General features: G+C 40.0%; 1 protein-coding gene and 1 long non-coding RNA gene across 6 annotated transcripts in view; one reads left to right on the top strand and one right to left on the bottom strand.

Moving 5' to 3' along the window:
* IQGAP2 (IQ motif containing GTPase activating protein 2) overlaps positions 1 to 15,941 on the bottom strand; it is a 310,132-nt gene that overhangs the window by 99,360 nt on the left and 194,831 nt on the right. For all 5 annotated transcript variants that reach the window (XM_015140297.3, XM_078004903.1, XM_028849526.2 and 2 more), the window contains 3 exons: positions 12,235 to 12,398; positions 8,456 to 8,616; positions 2,794 to 2,918 (listed from right to left, as the gene is read on the bottom strand). In XM_015140297.3, the coding sequence (XP_014995783.1) occupies positions 2,794 to 2,918; positions 8,456 to 8,616; positions 12,235 to 12,398 (450 nt within the window). The remainder of the gene's footprint in view (positions 1 to 2,793; positions 2,919 to 8,455; positions 8,617 to 12,234; positions 12,399 to 15,941) is intronic.
* LOC144341455 (uncharacterized) lies at positions 169 to 2,504 on the top strand. The gene is made up of 2 exons (XR_013418388.1): positions 169 to 278; positions 1,038 to 2,504. It is a non-coding gene; the product is annotated as an uncharacterized LOC144341455 (long non-coding RNA).

Genomic DNA, 15,941 nt, shown 5'->3' with positions numbered 1-15,941 from the left:
GCTAAAGTTGTTGTCTGCTGCGTTTCTAAGAATACAAGCTGCTGAGGTCATAGTGAATGATATCATAGGAGCTGAAAGATTACCCAGAAGCCCTCTGGGAACATGTGCATCACTTCCTCTGTTTATAAATAAAAGACAAATCCTATTTGAACAAAGATTGCTGAGCTTCACTCAGCCCATGATCCACTTCTTTATATCAACACGTGTTACGATAACATTCTAGTCCACAAGAGAGTGGGCGTTCTTTTAGAGTTCATGTATTTGAGGCAGCAGATGAGGTAACCTACGCAGAATTGTACCTAACAAATTTAAAGAGCAAAAACTCAAAGAAGAAAACTTCCTGATGTAGGCTATATGGTTAAAATAATGCTCCTTGATGGCTCTACTGGGAAAAGCAAACTTTTCAGTAAGAAATCAACAGAGCCTGAGGAAATGCATTCAGCAGCTAGCTTCTCCATTAAATTCACCTTCTATATTTCTCTTTTTCCATTAGCTGCTTACCTCCATCACAACTCAGATATGGAATCAGATCTCAGAGCATGTGGCAAGAATAAAGTGGGGAGGCAAAAGTAATGCACCTTCAAAACGTCCATGAAAAATTCTCAGCTCTTCAGATGACTTAATTACTACACTGATCAATTCCTGCCTGGTTACAACGGTGTATTTTAGAAATTTTAGATTTTTGAGCAATTGCCTAAACATGATACCAAACTCAATACTTCAGGAACTAATTTGACAAAAGAAAAAATAAAACCAAAACAGATAAATTAAATACTCTGTATTAAAGTTCCTAAATTCCAGAAAGGAAATATTAATGTCTGAAATACCTTTTCTGGTTATGGCATATGTCCTTTATGACAAGATACTAAACAGAAGTGTTATAGTGGCTGTGTGAAATGCCCTAGGGAGAATAACTTAATAGTGCTGTTACCTTGATAGATAAAAGCCACAGCAATCAAATGAGATTTTTTGCTTAAAAATAATATCTACTTACAATTCTCTAAATTATGTAAATGTTACTTGTTTTTTTCCCCCAGTAATCAAATAAAGCAAAGGCTCTATTTGATAATCAAGAACAAAAATGGCATTTTTCCCCTTTTAATCAATGTCAACTCTACAGTCTTTCAGCACTGAGACCTAACATACCTTCACTTGTGTAAGCAGCACATACAGAAATAACCAAAGCAGAACTGAAGCATGGGTATTGCCAAGAATTGGGGAAAAAGTTAGAAAGCAAAGATGGGACGTGAGTCTTTGTTTTGCCTACCAAAAGAAAGGAGTCCTACTTCTTGGGTGGCAGTTGCCATAGCAACCAAACCACTGCTGAAGGAGATTCAGAGGAGTAAGACAGAGGTTGTGGAGAAGGGCAGAAGGCTGGGGGACTGAGCTCTGTAGCAGGACACTAGGAGCAGTAGTGGTCCCCCAACCCCCGCCTGATGATGTTGAACATCTACTCAAATTACAGCTTGTGTCTTGACTAATGTCTGGCAAGAACCATAAACTCCCAAGCCAAGTGTCAGAAAAGAGCTAAGTGGGCTGTGAGCAAGCTGTCTGATTGCAGAGATTTTAAACGCTTCACTGAAAGGAAATGCAGAGGCAACAGGAAGCTGAGCCATCCAAAAAGAAATTTAGATTTGTGCACAACTTGAAAAGGACAAAATGGAAGTGTCCAGGGATCAGTGTAACAGTGGTACATCCGTGGTACCTTATATAGGGTAGCACATCTGGATCGTGTTTTACAGTAGGGGCTTAAAGTGAGAATATGTTTAAAAAACAAGAACCAAAACTGGCCTTGACTTTTGGCCCAGTGCTCACAGGAAATAGCAAATAAAAAGAAGAAAACTTTGCAAATGCAATTAAATAACAAAGTCATATGTTTTATTTCAAGAGTGACCTTAGTATTCCTAAGTTAAATACAGCATTAGAAGACCAGACCTAAGACCTTACCCAAACACACTAGAATAAAACTTAATAAGATGTGAGAGAAGTATCTGCCCTCAAGCTTGGGGCAAATGAGTTAGAAAAGTCAAAGCTGGAAGGTGGAGGAGAGATCAATGATTTTAGCAACACTCATCCACTGTTACTGACAAGTGAAAAGCTCATAAGCCACAGAAGATGGTGTTGCTTTGTTTTCATGGTGGAAAACACAGCTCAAAGCTTGAATTTGGTAATGCATACTACAGAAAAGCAGTGAATGTATGGACTGCAGAAGCTACATAGCTCCTCATTCTTCACTCTATTTTCATAAGCAAGATGCAAATGATAAAGCAGCAGGCTGACATTCAAGAAAGCATGTTTCAGGGTATATCTTCTCGAGGTTGGTATGCTTTCACGCTGGCAGCTTATAATTTCTAGAAACACAGCAAATCACCATGATTTGTGATCATTAAGCAACAGTTAGATTATGTTCCAATTTCTCCATTTGTGGGGCAGAAAAATCGTGTCATATTTCAGGAAAAAAAATGCCCAAATAAAAGATCAAAATAAAATTGGGTGCTTAAAAATATGAGTTATTTAACTGTCTCTGAAGTACAAATAACCAGAATATATCAGGCCTTTTACCTGTGTATTTTATTCCATTATGAATTCTTGTGTAGGCTTTGTAATGTTTATAATATATTGGTACAGTGGTATAGGCATAAAATCTACATATAAATAAAGGTATGCATATTAGCGGAGTGTGCTCTCACAAAGTTCCTTGAGTAAAAACTTAAAGCCCTAATCTAGAAAACTAAGTTGTCCAGATACCTTCTTCTCTCACTATGCTAGAGAAGGCAAGTGTCTTATACTTACGGTCATTTTCTTCTTGAATTTGAGCATTAACCATATCAATACAATTCTGAATTTCATTCCAGCTTAAGTTATCTTGTCCTTGGGATAAAACTTCTAGTTTAACAGAGAGTAGTGTGTTTGCATAACTGTGGAAGAGAAAATAATCATGATGTTAATCAGAGACATTCATTCTTTGTTTATGTTATGTTTCTCAACTGTGACACACGGTCAAACGTAGTTGTCATGAGGTTAGACAAAGAGTAGAAAGGCAAATAAAATTGTCTTGTGTAGATCTGTCAACATACACCAAGCTTACTTGTACTAACGGTGTTTTCTTAAAGTATTTTTACGAACAAATTCTGTTTAATGAAAGCTCTTCAAAATCGAAACTTGTACCTAACTCAAGCAAAACTGGAAGCTTTCAAGTCTGCGAAATTACTTTTCCCCAGTTACTAATTTTCCTCCCCTTTGTATGTCTTGGTTCTTCTCAGTCTTCAGATGATTGTTACAGGACCAAATTCAGAGTTACCATGGGTCTCAATCTTTCTATCATCAAGGGTCCTTTTCATTATTTCTCTTGTTCCTTCTAAAATCTAAGTTTTAAAAGATCTTTTCTACTACAACCCTAATATAGAGCCACCTTGAGGCCTAATATGCCACTGAGGAATTAGATAACATGCAAATGCAGATCCAGAAACCTTGCTGAGTAACACAATCTTTACTGTATGCTGTCCTGAAGAGGTGGCACATGAGTTAAACCAGTATATACTGAAATTCCTTTTCACCTGCCCATTTCTCCAAAGGTTCCTAGCCAATACTCAAGAATCTCTCTTAGGCCTGGCATGGTGGCTCACACCTGTAATCCCAGCAATTTGGAAGGCTGAGTGAGAGGATCGCTTGAGCCCAGGAGTTCAAGACCAGCTTGGGCAATATAGGGAGACCCTGTCTCCACAAAAAAATACAATTAAAATTAAAAATGGTCCTCTCACCCATCATTTATGACCAATGCCCCTTCTCACTGTGCATAGCCCTCTGGAAGATACAGTTTAGTCAATCATTCCAATTACTGTTTTTCTGTCTGGGGAAATTTCAGGGAAAAACTTACTCATACTGACATATTAAGAAACTTTTACTTTTCAATTATCAATTTTCCTGCTTTCCAATTTTCACAGAACCAATGTTACAACCATAGGCTAACATGAACTATTCCAGCCAAAAGTAATAAAACTAGATAGTTTAGTGGGCTTTCTTCCTTTCTTTTTTTTTTTTTGAGAAGAGTCTTGCTGTGTCACCCAGGCTAGAGTGCAGTGGCCCCATTTGGCTCACTGCAAGCTCCGCCTCCCGGGTTCACACCATTCTCCTGCCTCAGCCTCCCAAGTATCTGGGACTACAGGCGCCTGCCACCATGCCCAGCTAATTTTTTTTTTTGCATTTTTAGTAGAGACAGGGTTTCACCATGTTAGCCTGGATGATCTCGATCTCCTGACCTCGTGATCCGCCTGCCTTGGCCTCCCAAAGTGCTGGGATTACAGGCGTGAGCCACCGCGCCTGGCCTAGTGTGCTTTTATGTCTTTACACCAGGGCAATGAAGAACAATTTTCTGTGTACACAATGAGTCACTGTGCAGTTTGAATTCTGAATAGTCTCTAGGGATCTAGTAATGGCAGAGGTTAAAAGAAGAAACATTATATGAAGTCTAAAATGTTTTCTTGGTTGTGACAAACTTTTTCAAAATTCTGCATGCTTCAAGGTGACATCCAGTGTCTTCCATAGAGAGCAGCTTGAGAGAAAAACATCATTCAAAAATAAGAAATGGCAGTAACAATTTATTGTCTGGTGCTGAAAGAGGTCTCGCCAAGTGCAGATGTGAAATACACTAGTAACATATAATAATACTGACCGCAATAACAAAATGGGTAAGTGTTAACTTACACTGGTTAGTGTCCCTCACAGACGGAGACCACTCTAAAAGTGCAAAGTCCTTATGGGCATCCCATACACTTAATGTCTAAATGCTGACCCAACAGGAGTGAAATGGGAAAGTTAAAAATAAACACAGAAGGAAATACAACTACCCATCATTTTTTAAGAAATGAACAAAAACAAGCTATAAAGAGAAAAGATTGTTTAAAGTAACACCATTTGACCCAGCAATCCCATTACTGGGTATATACTCAAGGGATTATAAATTATTCTACTATAAAGACACATGCACACGTGTGTTTATTACAGCACTGTTCACAATAGCAAAGACTTGGAACCAACCCAAATGCCCATCAATGATAGACTGGATAAAGAAAATGTGGCACATATACACCATGGAATACTATGCAGCCATAAAAAAGGATGAGTTCATGTCCTTCGCAGGGACAAGGATAAAGCTGGAAACCATCATTCTCAGCAAACCATCACAGGAACAGAAAACCAAACAACGCATGTTCTCACTCTTAATTAGGAGTTGAACAATGAGAACATGTGGTCACAGGGAGGGGAACAACATACACCGAGGCATGTCAGGGGATGGGGGGCTAGGGGAGGGATAGCACTAGGAGAAATACCTAATGTAGATGACGGGTTGATGGGTGCAGCAAACCACCATGGCACGTGTATACCTATGTAATAAACCTGCACGTTCTGCACATGTACCCCAGAACTTAAAGTGTAATAATTAAAAAAAAAATTTATTTTACAAAGTAACAAAAGAGAGCTCCACAGGCTTTTCCAATCGAGTATTTCTCTCCAGTACTGAAGTTACCAACTTTGGGAAATATGCAACAGTTTATCCAAACAGGCAAATGTCCTCTCCTCTCACTCCTTCTCTCAGTTCTCTTCACCTCATTTATGGACAGACTAGTAAGGAGTCTACTAATCTGGGAAGCTCTGAGAAGATCAGTAATCCAATTCAGTTCAGCAGATGTTTGTAGGCACTTACTACATGTAAAATGTGGCAGGCACTACAGGAATATTAGGAGGAAAAAGGTGCAGCCTTTATGCTTTCAGACCAGTGGGTAAGACGACAAAAATTCCAAAAAGGTATAAAAGCAGAGACAGGAAAGGCCATTAAAGTAGAGAGTCCATAAGAGTAGATATAACGGGATTCGAAGCAGGAAGTGGAAAGGAATCCTTACTGGTGGAGCACCCTCCCTAGGACAGGCACTGAACCAAACACTGAATCCTGAAAACAGTTCTGCAAATGCAGAGTGGGGCTTTCGTTTCTTTTGTTTTCATGCTTTATAGATGAAGGAAAAAGGTTTAGTTAGGGAGGGTCAAACTCAGATATCTTTGGCTCCAAGGCATATGTTCCTCCAACCACATCATGCTACCTCCCAGGAGAGATAACATCAGATGCTGGGGTGGGGAGAAACATGGATATACTTCATGGACCATAATGTATGGTAGGCAGGGCTCAGAAGCTCCAATACTGGGTTTAGCTGAGCTGGGTAAAGGTACCAAGTTCCTGACGGTGAGAGGACCTGCACAGGAACACACAGACCAGAAAGTACACTTGGACTTGGCTGAAGTGCAAAATACGAGTAGGGATGGAGCTGGAGGTAAGGTCAGAGCAACATGCTTAGAATGAGAAGTCTGTTCTTAATTCAGATGAGAACAAGAAACAATCAGACAGGAGAATTATGAACAGGACTACATTTTAGAACAGTTAATCTGGGAACAGTGTATGCCCAAGGCTAATGTTAACCCATACAATACTTTTGTGAGAAATAGACAAAAGAATCCTTCTGGGCAAACACAGCCCCAAGAGTAGAAGCCATGGTGAACAGGGAGAGACTTTGCATGAATTTGTCAAGCTGGTCATGCACAGCACACTTGTGCTATGAAGCACCTGCACTCTGTGGGGAGAGGCCCAGGACAGAGCCGTGTTTCTCAAACCTGATAATCTGCAAAACTGGGCTTCCAAGATCCCAAGTTAAGATGCTGACTTTGGAAGTAAAATGCCAAGGCTGTAGAAGATCATTTGGGGCCAACACAAGTGTCAATACAAGAACCCAAGTGGGCCCTTAAATCCCATGTCAGTACTGGGTCTTCCAGATCCAGAATGTATTTAAATTAAAAAAAAAATCAAAACACATTTTAAAAGTTTTTCACACAGAACACTCGAACTGTGAGGGTCCATCTGTAGGTCCCAGCTGGAAACTACAGGTATAAATACAGTTTTCAAATAGAATGGGACCACTTCTTTAAGGATATTTGTAAATGAGGAAGCAGGCATTTTTGATAATCAGAATGGGTGAGTCAGGGGCTACTGTCATGTGGAGGGCAGTTGCCAGGGATGCTAAATACATGGGACAGTCTGGACAGTTGTCTCACCAAGATGCCCCATTAGCCTGTAAGCTTCATAAGGGATTGCCCGGCTCTGTCTTCTACTCCAGCACTAAGAAAGTATGGCAAAGCCTGGTAGGTAGGAAGGATTAATGAAGGGGGAGAGAAAAGAAGTAGGATGACCAATTTAGGGGTTACTACAGAAGCAAAAGTGAGAAGTCTAAGTGAGGGTGGTTGCAGGGAAATGGAAACGTCTTGCAGAGGTATAAATAAGGCACATAGATTGGCTACTGATGGCAGGCTCTTTAGAGCACAACGGTGCCTAGCTGAGGGCAGAGGAAAACTCAAATTGAGCTTCAGGTTTCTAAGCTTGCAGGAGAGAATGGTGCCATTAACAGAAACAGTAGAAGTAGATATAAATTATCTTGGAAACAGACTCGAAGGAGTCATATGAACCACATGGCCAAATTTAAGTAGAACAAGAGAATTAGCTTCCCCTAAAAGACTAAAAACAAGGAGAACCCACATCTTTCCATTACTTCTTGGCCATTCTCTACACAGACAAGTGGTCAGATACCATTTGTTTAACCTAAGAAATCTCTGGTCTTTCCTTTGCAACTGTACACGACCCAAGAGAATTAGCCAACCTGCCTACTAGAGCAGTTCCAAAATCAGTTTCTGAAAAGAGCTTTTGTCAAGATCTGTGCAGACATCTCCCCCTGGTGGTTACAAGAATCCAAGATTCACTCATTTTAACTGGGGCTTTTGTCTCAGCGACTTTCTCATCTGGCTCCCAATTCTGGCCATTTTATTGTCTCTCTAGATCCGCTATGGTGTTTTATAATAATGCTGTCAGTTGTACTATCTGGTAGCACACTTCAGAAACATGAAGGAAAGATAAATGGATGTTGTTACTCACTGCCATGACCCACAGTGGTCTCAGGATTTCTTTGGTTTAATAATCAGAAAAGTGGAGTTTGGGGCCCAACTGCCCAATTTTAGGTCCATAACTCCAGATTCTGTTTCTGCATCAGTGACATAAAAGAATTGGACTGGATGATTATTAAAGTTGCTTCCAACTCTTCTACACTCTGCGGTTTCTAAAAGATGCCCAAGGAAAGGTATGTTTCCAACAGTTCCTTTATTTTCAGCCTATCAAATAATCTTTGCCAAAGACAAAGTCATTTATTAATTGCCACAGGATGATCACTTTCTGATTCTTTTTGCTTCCCCAAAGGAATACTGTAAACAAGGATACTAATTAGAAGGACTCTTAAAACAGACTAGTTTTCAAGAAACATGAGCATGGTATATGGTTTCTCCACCAACAGGCAAATTCCTCACTTGTAAGATCTGCCAAACATGCATTTCTACACTGAAAGAAGGTTTGGAAAATGTTCCTTACCGTTCCACATATGCCTTGTCCAGATTGTTTAAGCCTATTGTGGGGCTTCTGAGTTGATTCTGCACAGACACAAGATCATTGCTTTCCAAGGCCTGGTTTAGTAAAGCAACAGCAGACAACATTTCCACAGCAATCAAAAGCTCCTCGTGGGCCAAGTAGTTCTGTTGGAAAACATATGGCAACATAAGCTCCCCACACAACACACCTCACGTGCCTGATGGAGGTTTACAATGCACATTTCAACAAACAACGAAAAGTCAAAGAACTTGATAGCTCAGCAGAAAGAGGAGTCGTGGCCACCTGCTTTCCACTGGCTTTAAGAACAGGCATATTGACTCCTGGGTTTTCCTTAGATGATCATTTTTTGGGACTGGGTTGATTACAATGGAAAGTTACGATTCCACAAATATCTGCATTCCCATTGCTGATCCCTACTCCTAGCTATACTGGCTGCTTAAAGGCTCAGTCCAGTCATATAATTAAGCCAAGGACTAGATAACATTGTCACTGATTGAGAGTGCCAGGTAAGATTTTAGCATAGCTAATGATTTCCAGTTTGAATTAAGGGTTAAGGGAAGGTTGGGAGAATTTCACCGAAAAGTTATAATCTGAAGCACAAAGCAAGGTCTTCAAACCAAGACTACTGATTTAATTCGAAAAAAGTTAGTCTAAGTGACATTTTCATAAATCAGGTAGAAATTTTAAAATGCGCTACCAGGTCTAGATATTTGAAGAAGTCTGAGGTGATCTTTTGGTACAGCAAGTAAAGATCTCCAGGTTTTTTTTTTGTTTGGTGTGGTTTGCTTTATTATTATTATTATTTGAGATGGAGTTTGGCTCCTGTTGCCCAGGCTGGGGTGCAATGGCATGATCTAGGCTCACAGCAGCCTCCGCTTCCCCGGTTCAAGTGATTCTCCTGCTTCAGCCTCCCAAGTAGCTGGGTTTACAGGAGCCCACCACCATGCCCAGCTAATTTTTTGTATTTTTAGTAGAGACAGCGTTTTGCCATGTTGGCCAGGCTGGTCTCGAACTCCTGGCCTCAGGTGATCCGCCTGCCTCAGCCTCCCAGTGCTGGGATTACAGGCATGAGCCACCGCGCCTGGCCAGATCTCCAGTTTTATATGATTTAAAATCTGGGTTTAGCTTATCCAAAAAAATATGTCTTAGATTTCAGAACACCCTTCCCCTTTAATATCTTCTTCCATTTAACCATTTTATATGATCTTGGCCCAACTTCAAAAGGAATATTTTTTTCATCATATTGAAGGGACATAAGGAGGAGGAGCATGAAAAAGAATCACTAAGGAAAAGCTGATACATATTTTACATTTAGGATATTATAGTTATTTAATATATAACATAATGTTCATCTTAAAATGCATTATTATATCTTTCTGGATCTCTACAGAAGTCTTGCAGCAAACTGATTTCAGAATAAAAAAGGGTAGTTTAATCTTCCAAAGCAAATGGGAAGAAGGAGTTACCATGGAGATCATGTAAGTAAATTTTATTCAAACATCTTACATTAAATACAAGTTTAATATATAAGGTACCAAATTATATGAGCAGAATGGATTCGTTTATAATTCACCTCCTCTATCTCTTTCAGTGACCTGTCCATGGTTACCTAAATTGGTATACAGCAAAAAGGATAAGGAGAGAGGAAGAAGAAATGGGGCTGGACGGCCACAGGTTAACTATGGCCAGTTGAGGAAGAATGAGTGTCCTCAAGCCTAAGTAGCCTTGAGCTTCAGAGCCAGAGAAGTGGAAGAAAATGTTAATGAGAGAAGAACTGAAGTGAAATTAAGAAAATAAGCTATTTTTCTTTTATTACAAATACTATATTTCTATTTAGGAAACATAGGAAGTCTTTTTAATTATTATTATTTTTTTGTAAAGATGAGGCCTATGTTGCCCAGGTTGGTCTTGAACTCCTGGCCTTGAGTGATCCTCTTGCCTCAGCCTCCCAAAGTGCTAAGATTACAGACAGGAGCTAACACACCCAGCCAATACAGAAGTCTTAATAAGCAAGAATAAGAAAACAAATGCTACCACCCAAGCTCTTTTGTGTATATCCTTTTATGTATTTTAAATTCATACATACATTTGCAGAGGTTTTGTCTCTAAATGACTTCATTTTCTTATTGCAAAAAACAAGATAATGCTATATATCTTAATCTCATTTTTCCCACTTAATATTAGTATGGATATCTTTTCCAGTCATTATTCTTTACATTATCATTTTTACTGGTTGCACAAATTTCTAGCATGCACAAGCACCATAAATGTTATTAATTTACAGGCAATCTGTTATTAATTAAATAGTCATTTGTTTCCTGGTTTTCAGTATTATAAACAATGCTGTGAAACATCTCTGTGGCTAAGCTATTTGGTTCATATCCTTCAGGCTTATTTTCTAGAATGTAACTGTCAGCATCACGGGCTTTTGATCTATATTACTAAGACCACCCTGCAGAAAAGCTGTATAATTCATACTCCCAGAGGCTGTGTAGGAGATGTTTGTGTCCCATATTTATACCTACCAATCTAATTTTAAACAGTAAGTGTACTGTGCTTTAATTTATATATTTTTCACTTCTGAATGAATTTAAACTTTTTTTGGTCATTTGTATATTTCTTGTTTTACGAATTGCCTGCTCATGTTTTTGGCCTCTCTTTATTGTGTGTGGATAAGTGCTGACTGTGACTTTAAAGATCCAATGACTGTCCTATGTTTTTCCTTTGAACTTTAATTTTTTAAATTATTTTTTATATTTAACATTTTATGTTGAAAACTTATTCTGATATATGTGTAGTGAGTTAATGTTTTCTTAACAAAGCTTAAACACTTGCAAGGACATCATTTATTAAATAGTCCTTTCCCCACCTTCTTAAAATACAGCTTTGTCATACGCTGAATTCTTGGTTCTGCTTTCAGTAGTTTTCATTTTGTTTCATTGTTTGGCTTACAAGAGCATTAGTAAACATGTTCTTAAATATTGTAACCTTGTTTGAAATTATTGTTGAATGCTGTTATCCTTTTAAGGAGCACAAATTTACAAAAATCAAAGCCATGGTGCTAATGGTCTTTTTTTTTTTTTTTTTTTTTGAGATGGAGTCTCGCTCTGTCGCCCAGGCTGGAGTGCAGTGGTTGGATCTCGGCTCACTGCAAGCTCCGCCTCCCGGGTTTACGCCATTCTCCCGCCTCAGCCTCCCGAGTAGCTGGGACTACAGGCGCCCGCCACCTCGCCTGGCTAGTTTTTTTGTATTTTTTTAGTAGAGACGGGGTTTCACCGTGTTAGCCAGGATGGTCTCGATCTCCTGACCTTGTGATCCACCCGTCTCGGCCTCCCAAAGTGCTGGGATTACAGGCTTGAGCCACCGGGCCCGGCCGGTGCTAATGGTCTTATCTGCAGTTTCTAAAATTGCAGATTGAGCTTATTTTCTATATAAAAAAATTATATATTATAAAAAAAAAACCACATCAGTATAGCTAAAAATTATCCAAGGTTCTTCAAATATCACACAGAGAATAAGAACAACCTATTTTCAGATGTATATATATAGACCACTGCTGGAATTTCCTAACTATGCTCTTAGATTCTTTATGTAGACTAAAAGCAAAGTTAACAAGGAAGGAGGCCATGGAATTGGTACGGGTGGGCCAGTGAGACCAGGACTGGTACAATACCCCTATTCCCCTTTCCTAACTAGGCTTCCCTAGTGCACCATGGCACACAGAGTTACCATCCCCGCAGCTGGGGTCTCCTCTGACTTACCATGGCGTTCTGTTTCTGGAGGTTGAAAAGTTCGTTCTGATACATGGCAGCAGCAAAGGGATAAACAGCAGGCAGCTGGGCTTCTGGTTTCTTCAGTGCAAGCAGTGTATTCTCGGGGTCACCTTCCGGAATGACAGCATTAATATGGTCCACCGCAGCCTGCCCTGAGGGTGGGGGTTCACGTTTTGTCAGAATGGTTGCTCTTTCCACTGCGGTCTCACCCAACCAGCCCTTCTTCCCAAGGATTTGTACCTAAGCGGTTACTTTTCATGAACTCTGAAAAGCTGCAGGCAGAGGGTAGGTAAGGCTTTGAAAATGTTATCTCAGTAATTCAAACCAATCCAATCCTTGGAGTTAGTGCCTACAAGAACCTTAGCACTGATGAAGCTTAGGTTATGAGATCATTTCTGAGTAACATGACTTCCTTCCAAAATCCTTCCTTTTAGGACCAGCTCTGGTCTCACCTTTTCCATGAAGCCTTCAGATTGCTCCAGTCCTTAAGGATTTCTCATCTTGTGATCCCCACAGTTATTTAAAGCTGGGCCATGTAGTTCCAGCAGGCATGTTCCTTGTGCTCCTTATGTGTTAGTACTGCCTCCCCAAGGAGACTTCAAGCGACACGAAGACCAGAAGCAAGCCTTGCCCTACTGCTGTATCTTCCTGATGCATAAGCTCTGAGGTAAGCCCACAGCAAGCACTCAGAAACATTGCTGCAACATCTGAGACAACCATAAACTCTGTGATATGGTTTGGTTCTGTGTCCCCACCCAAATCCCATGTTGAATATTATAATCCCCAATGTTGGAGGAGGGATCTGATGGAAGATGATTGTAAGATGGGGGTGGATTTCACCCTTGCTGATAGTGAGTTCTCATGAGATACGGTTAAGTGTGTAGCACTTCCCCCTTCTCTCTCTTCCTCCTGCTTTGGGCATGTGAAGATGTGCCTGGCTTCCCTATCGCCTTCTGCCATGATTGTAAGTTTCCTGAGGCCTCCCCTAGACATGCAGAACTGTGAGTCAGTTAAACCTCTTTTCTTCATAAATTACCCAGTCTCAAGTAGTTCTTTATAGCAGTGTGAGAACAGACTAATACACTCTGTGATCTCTTGACCAGTTGTAAGGTGTAGATTATAAAGACTTGGATTTTGGTGACCAAACCGAAATGCTTGGAACAGTGGATTCAGCATAGTTTTCAGAGAACAAAAATGAAATTGCTGAGTAAATGGGAGAATGAATGATGAACTCTGCCATCAGGAAAGAGCAAATGAGATGGAGATTCCAGAGTTTTGCCTTATAGAGAAGACATCTGGGTAGCAGAAGCAACACACATCCATAAATTTCTAGAGTCTTTCAAGGGTTAGCTTGTCTGCCTAATTCGTGACTACACTGAAGCTTAGATTCTTCTAACCCTTTTTGACAAAATGACAATTTATTTTCTCTAAATACATTCACAAGGATCTTCCCTCCATCTTTTTACTAAAAGATATAACTCAATAACAGGAAATACTTATGATGAATGGAATCCTTCAAGTCATCCCCCAGAAAACTCACACTTAACCTAAAGGACCCTGAGAACCATTTTGATCTTTAAAATTTATGTGACAAACCAAAAAATTTCAGAAATGAAGGTCTAGTGGTTGTTTGTGGTATTTGCTGTTCTTCTAAAGTTAATCCAAGGCCTTTCAGCTGCATCTCGGATTACCCTAGGTAGGATCTTGCTTTACCTTTGATAAATTTATCATACGGGCTTGTACAGCTGAATTTCAAACATCAGAAAATCATGTCTTTAAAACAGTTTTCTCTCTTTCCTTCTCTCTCTCTCTCTGTCTTTCTTTTTTTGAGACAGTCTTGCTCTGTTTCCAAGGCTGGAGTGTAGTGGTGCAATTTTGGCTTGCTGCAGTCTCGACCTCTTGGGCTCAGGAGATCCTCCCACCTCAGACTCTAGAGTATCTGGGGCTACGGTTGTGTGTCACCAGGCCCAGCTAATTTTTAAATTTTTTTTTTTTTTTGTAGAGACTGGGTCTCTCTTTGTTGCCCAGGCTGTTCTTGAACTCCTGGCCTCAAGTCATCCTCCCACCTCAGCCTCCCAAAGTGCTGGATTACAGGCATGAGCCTCTGCACCTAGCCTGAAAAACACTATTTTTTTTTTTTTTTTTTTTTTGAGATGGAGTCTCGCTCTGTCACCCAGGCTGGTGTGTAATGGCGTGATCTCGGCTCACTGCAACCTCCCCGCTTCCTGGGTTCAAACGATTCTCCTGCCTCAGCCTCCCAAGTAGCTGGGACTACAGGCGTACGCCACCACGCTTGGCTAATTTTTGTATTTTTAGTACAGACAGGGTTTCACTATGTTGGCCAGGCTGGTCTTGAACTCCTGACCTCGTGATCCGCCTGCCTCAGCCTCCCAAAGTGCTGGGATTAGAGGCATGAGCCACCACACCTCCTCTGAAAAACACTATTAAATAAACAATTTCTTAAAAAAAAATAAGGTAAGATCAACCACTCTTTTATACTCTGCATTTAACAAAATGTCCAGGCAGGGCGTGGTCGCTTTTGTCTGTAATCCTAGCATTTTGGGAGGCTGAGGTAGGAGGATCACTTGAGTCCAAGAGTTCAACATCAGACTGGGCAATGGAGTGAGACCCTGTCAAAAAAAAAAAAAAAAAAGCAAAGAAATGCAAAATATCCAGCTCTGATCTTAACAGAATACATCATGCAATGAATGGAATGCATTTGCTGAACCTGAAAGGTAAATGGTTGTAATGTGAACAAAGATGAGGCCTCTGACAACAGATCTGTTGACATTACCACCTATGAATGTAGATGCCTTAACATTTTAAGATAATAACCCACATGGTTGGGGAAAACCTTGTCAAAGTAATGATTCTTATATTTAAAAAAAAATTTTTTTTGAGATGGAGTCTCGCACTATTGTCCACAGGCTGGAGTGCAGTGACACAATCTCAGCTCACTGCATCCTCCGCCTCCCACATTCAAGTGATTCTCCTGTCTCAGCCTCCCAAGTAGCTGGGATTACAGGCGCCCACCACCATGCCCAGCTAATTTTTTGTATTTTTAGTAGAGACAGGGTTTCACTATGTTAGCCAGGGTGGTCTTGAAGGCTTGACCTCATGATACACCCACCTGCGCCTCCCAAAGTGCTGGAATTACAGGCGTGAGCAATTCTTACATATTTTAAAGTATACAATTGTCTCATTTTCATGTCATCAAAATGAGGATTTTTTTTTTCCTAAGGTTACTTTCAGTTCTACTGGACTATAAATTTTAAGATAGGGAGAGATAAAAAGACTTCAGAATAATCATGTTCTACACACTGAAAGCCATCAGACTTTGCCTTCATATTTTCAGCCAGTTATGCCATTAGTGCAAAATATTCAATGCCTTTTACTTCAAAATGGAAAAAAAAAGTATAGCCAATTTGGCATTAAATTTGTGGTCAGGAATTTATGGCACTGAGTAAAGAACTAAAACATTTATATAAAGCATTTTATTTAACATGAAAAAGAAAACTGTTTTCATGGTTATAAATATTTCAAAAATAAGGAATGGTTAAAGGCTATGGAGCCATTTCCTCTCTAAGTTTATGGACCTCAGATGTCTCACCGGCAACATTAATTTCCTCCTGTAATTCATTTCTGTCAAGCATCATGAAATTCTCAGCTTTCACATGGAGCAAAAAGACAAACTT

Source organism: Macaca mulatta, chromosome 6 (genome assembly GCF_049350105.2).
Source record: "Macaca mulatta isolate MMU2019108-1 chromosome 6, T2T-MMU8v2.0, whole genome shotgun sequence".
In the NCBI taxonomy this organism is placed as follows: Eukaryota; Metazoa; Chordata; class Mammalia; order Primates; family Cercopithecidae; genus Macaca; species Macaca mulatta.
The sequence above is the reverse complement of the archived record's forward strand: the minus strand, read 5'-3'. Positions and strand labels throughout refer to the sequence as shown.